The 4,461-nt window shown below is 37.4% G+C and overlaps 1 protein-coding gene across 1 annotated transcript; it reads right to left on the reverse strand.

Moving 5' to 3' along the window:
- Nucleotides 1-512: 512 nt before the first annotated feature.
- On the reverse strand, nt 513-1,804 carry LOC145061819 (Adenine nucleotide alpha hydrolases-like superfamily protein). Its single transcript, XM_079009394.1, has 2 exons — nt 967-1,804; nt 513-778 (listed from the first exon to the last, which is right to left on the reverse strand). Exons 1-2 carry the CDS (start codon nt 1,652-1,654, stop codon nt 759-761), a joined length of 708 nt encoding a protein of 235 aa, XP_078865520.1. The 5' UTR covers nt 1,655-1,804; the 3' UTR covers nt 513-758.
- Nucleotides 1,805-4,461: the final 2,657 nt, after the last annotated feature.

Here is a 4,461-nt window from a genome sequence, read left to right on the forward strand (position 1 = left end):
TTCAGTTTTGATCACCCCTAATTACTATGTCCCTAATTCATTAGTTTTAGCACTCATTTTGTTGAAAAAACCAAAACATCACCAAAATTTCAAAAATTTATTCTAAATTTTATTCACTTATAAATTATAGACCCCGTTAACTTCGGTTCTAAATACCCCATGGGAAAGGAAGCATCTGTTGAGGACCGACCGGAGATCGAGTCGGAGTTGTTTAGGATTGGCAGTTTTGTGAATATTAGGACCGACCCAAGAGTGCAGTACAAACCTCCGTAGTACTTTTCGGTCTTAGACAGACTCGGTCTAGTCTCTGAACGATGGTCCAAAATAATCTCCCAATCGAATTGTTTATATACGTGTTAATCATTTTTTAGATTTATTTTGTGTTGCAAACACTTTCTATCACCAGAAACACACTTTCATCGATTGTTTTACCTGTTTCTTTTTTAGCAGAAATTTTAAACAGAACAACAAACACACCTTGATTCTTCTCCCATAACCACAGAATAAGAATGTTAAAACAACAAATATAATTAACTTTCATTCCATCTCAAAGAGGCCATAATAATAACAACAAACCACCTCAACAAGCACTCCATTTGACAATGCTTTAACACATAATAAACAGTTGAACACCATCCACTTTTAAACCCTAAATAAACCCTTAAACAGGAAAACATCAGCAACCTCTTCATCATCCCCAAAACACTTTGAAACACACAACAAACACCAACAAAACACCCAAATACCAAAACCCTTCTTTAGGAGGGCTTCTCCAGATCTGTATCAAAAGTCATTTCCTTTTATCAATTTATGCAACCAATTTGGTAAGAGAATCAAAACATGACTAAAAAAACGTATGTTAATTAAGTCATCATCAACGGCAATAAAAAGTTTCAGTGATGCACAATAAGATCAAGATGTTTGATAAGTTGAGTAAACCCTAGATTCGATATAAAAGAAACTAACCTGATTGTTTATCTGATGCATCATGAAACTCCGGTTCCTCCTCCGGCACCGGATGCAGTGAAACCTCGCTGCCGCCATTCACACGAAGAGGTGATCCAACAGCAATTTCGCCATCTTTATCATCTGGATATCTCACAACTACCACCGGACACACACAGTGATGCACGCAGTAATCACTAACACTCCCAAGCCTTTGCCCTTTCGATGTCCTTCTCGAAGCACCAAACCCTCGGCTCCCCATAATCACAGCACTTAACCCTAGCCTTTCAACTTCCAAACACAATCGCTCCTTCATATCATGATCTTTAACTATATGGATCTTGAAATTGATTTGGGCATCGACTAGTGGCTTTGCGATATCGTTTGCTTTGGTGGTTGTAAACGCGTCGAAATCATCTTCGAGTTTTTGCTGCGATTCTTCATCGGTGGCGGTGTCGGGATCCTCCACGACGCCCCAATCTGCGCCGTACAGGACAGATGTAGGACGGACGTGGAGGAGTATGACGGAATCTCCAGGGCGGAGGTAATTCTGAACTGCCCAATTCACGGCGTATGCACTCTCATCGCTCAGATCGACTGCTATCGCAACTTTCCTCTGAGTTCCAGCACTTAAAGCGCCGGGTTTTGGAAACCTTGGGGACGCCGGTTGGACGATGATCGCCGGCGGCGGCTTTTCAGGTGATGCCATCAGCAATTATTTGGATACCTAAAGTTGAAGATTCGATAGGGGTAATCAATGTAAATTGGTGATATTTTAAGGGTGAGTTTCTTGCAGTATGTTCTTCGCCTGAGCTGTTATGGAGGTTATCTTGAGATTTTAGAAGCTTGAAGAAGAAAGACGAGAGATGATTATCTGTTGACGGTGCTTGATAAGGTTATGGTGGGCGTGAGGGTCCAATTGGAAGGCTGACTCCTTTCATTATTCGTCAAAAAATATATATAATAAATAAATAAAAATTAAACAAAACTGGTCCCTGTTGTATATATTTTTTCCAAGTTTTGGTTCAAATCTTAATTTTTGGTTTTCGTGGTCCTTTTGACCATGTTTTTATGTGGTTTTGGTTCCTTTGGAATTTGAAATTACTGTAATACCCTTATATATTTATTTTATAGTTTTTTTCATTTTTTTTATCTATTTTAATAATTAAAAAACATTTAAAGGTCTTTCTCTCTTTCTCTCCTTTATCTATGTGTGTGTGTTTCAATGTGTATGTGTGTGTTGAAACTTAATCACATACACACAAACTTAAACCTATCGCTACATTGTTCATCTTCATCATATGATCATCATCATCGTTATGGTGGAGTTGTGTATGCAATTTTAAATCCATAATGAACGCTTTTGTAATCTGGAAACATCATCTCAATCATCCCATTCCAACCATCCAGGTCAAACCAGAATCGATCGAATACAAATGCAATAAACCTTTCTTCCCCTGTAACATACACGTTAATAACCATGTATAATTATCGTATTTTGTAAGCTTGTTAGTGAATATTATTATATAATATATGATTTTGAACGTTAAGTTCTAATAATATAGTTTTATGAGATTTGAAGTAAAACTATGTTTAGAATCTTTCGGGGAATATTGAAAATCTTATGAGATTCCGATCAAAAGTCAATTATCAAAATTAACGAAAATATAACATTTAAGTTGAAAATAAGTAAAACTAATGTTATTTATAGTTGTAAATTATCTCGTTAGAAACGTTTAGACGAATACTTCATCGAAATCTGACTTATAACGAAAAAGTTATGACTTATTGAAGTTTCGCGACAGAATCGACATGATGCCATATGACGTAAAAAGTGAGTTTACGATAAACTGCTTTTTAGCCATTGTGATCTAAATGAAAATCGTAGTATTCGTTAAATCGAAAATTTTCATAAAAAGAACATCAAAATCTAACTTCGTATAAGGAAGTTATGGTTTTTCTAAGATTTGGCATAGCAGTACACATCCCGAAACTCGAAATAAAGATCGAGTGATTTTTAGCCGACACAACTTAAACGAGAATCGAAGGTCTCGTCAATAGTAGTACAACGGTAAAAAGACAGACGAAAACGGACGTCAGATGAAGAAGTTATGAATTTCTAACGGACTTTTCCTCTCCCGGCCTGTTAAAAATATAATATTAAAAATGAAGTCAAAATTAGTCGATGAAGTCTAAATGAAAGTTTTAGAGCAAGGTCATACATACGCGTGCATATAAAGAACGTCAAAAACGGAGCCTGTGCGAAAGATATAAATTTTCGAAGTTTTAGACACAAACTTCAAGGCTAGTCCGAAGAATTACGCCCAACGTACAGAAGTACGCCCCGCGTACTCGTGTATATGATTCGGAGTCAGTTACCCCCTACTCATTCGCATGATGGAGACGTGTCGTAGCCTTGACGCATCTGAGCTGATCCCTTCGTACACCCATCGTACGAAGGCGTACGCCCAGCGAAGAGCCTTGCGAGGCAGTACCCCCTGCGTACTCTAAAATTACGCCCAGCGTAATTTGGTGCTTCGGGCACTATAAATAGGGTGCGAGGCTGCACGAATTTAGTTTACAATTTTCACACTTTTACGCCCCTTATTCTCTCTCAAGTTACCCTAACACCCTCGAAGCCTAGGAAACATCCCCGACACCCGAAGCAAGTCCTGACACACTAAAGACCCGAGAAAATAATATTTTCAAGTTGAAACTCTGCCCGCGCAAGGCCGATTTCGTCAAAGAAAGTCATTTTCAGAGACGAAGTGTTGCCCAAAATCAACATTTTATCATTCGGTTATTTCATGGTGAGTTCAATATAGGGACAATTGTATGTTATGTGTTATATGTGCAATGTGCTTTCCCGTATTATTATGATAATGGAGTTATACCTTTGGCCATGTAGAGCATGTCTCGTATCACTTTGGTATTGGCTTTGTGCCTTTGGCCATGTAGAGAATGACTCATATCACTTTGGTATTGGTATGAAACCTTTGGCCATGTAAAGCATGTCTCGCATCATTTTGGTATTGGTTTTGTGCCTTTGGCCATGTACAGAATGACTCGTATCACTTTGGTATTGGCAGAATTCTAGGTAGGGCTGAAAGCTTGTATATTCTAGCAAAACGATAATCCGAAATTGTATTTTATGTGTCACTTGGGCTGAAGTCTTATTTTTATATATCATGTTGAAATTGTTGTATCTCATTGATTGTAAATCTTTGAATCAGATCATTTGTTGATATGAAAACTCTGCCATATGATACACATATGCCTTTGTTGTTCTTTGTCCCTCTTTGATTATGTCATATTGTTATATATATGGCATAGCGTGTATTGTAACTATTGTTGAACTCACTAAGCATCACCCGCTTATCCTTCTTAGTATTTAACTATTGCAGGTGACAAGCATCCAGTATAGTCATGTACTGTAAGAAGATGTAGAATAGTTAATATTATCACTTTTGTACTTAGTGTATAAATTCCTGGGAAGTTATGTAATATATTAAACTT

This window comes from Lactuca serriola, chromosome 7 (assembly GCF_051521515.1).
Source record: "Lactuca serriola cultivar US96UC23 chromosome 7, Lser_US96UC23_V15, whole genome shotgun sequence".
NCBI classification, from domain to species: Eukaryota; Viridiplantae; Streptophyta; class Magnoliopsida; order Asterales; family Asteraceae; genus Lactuca; species Lactuca serriola.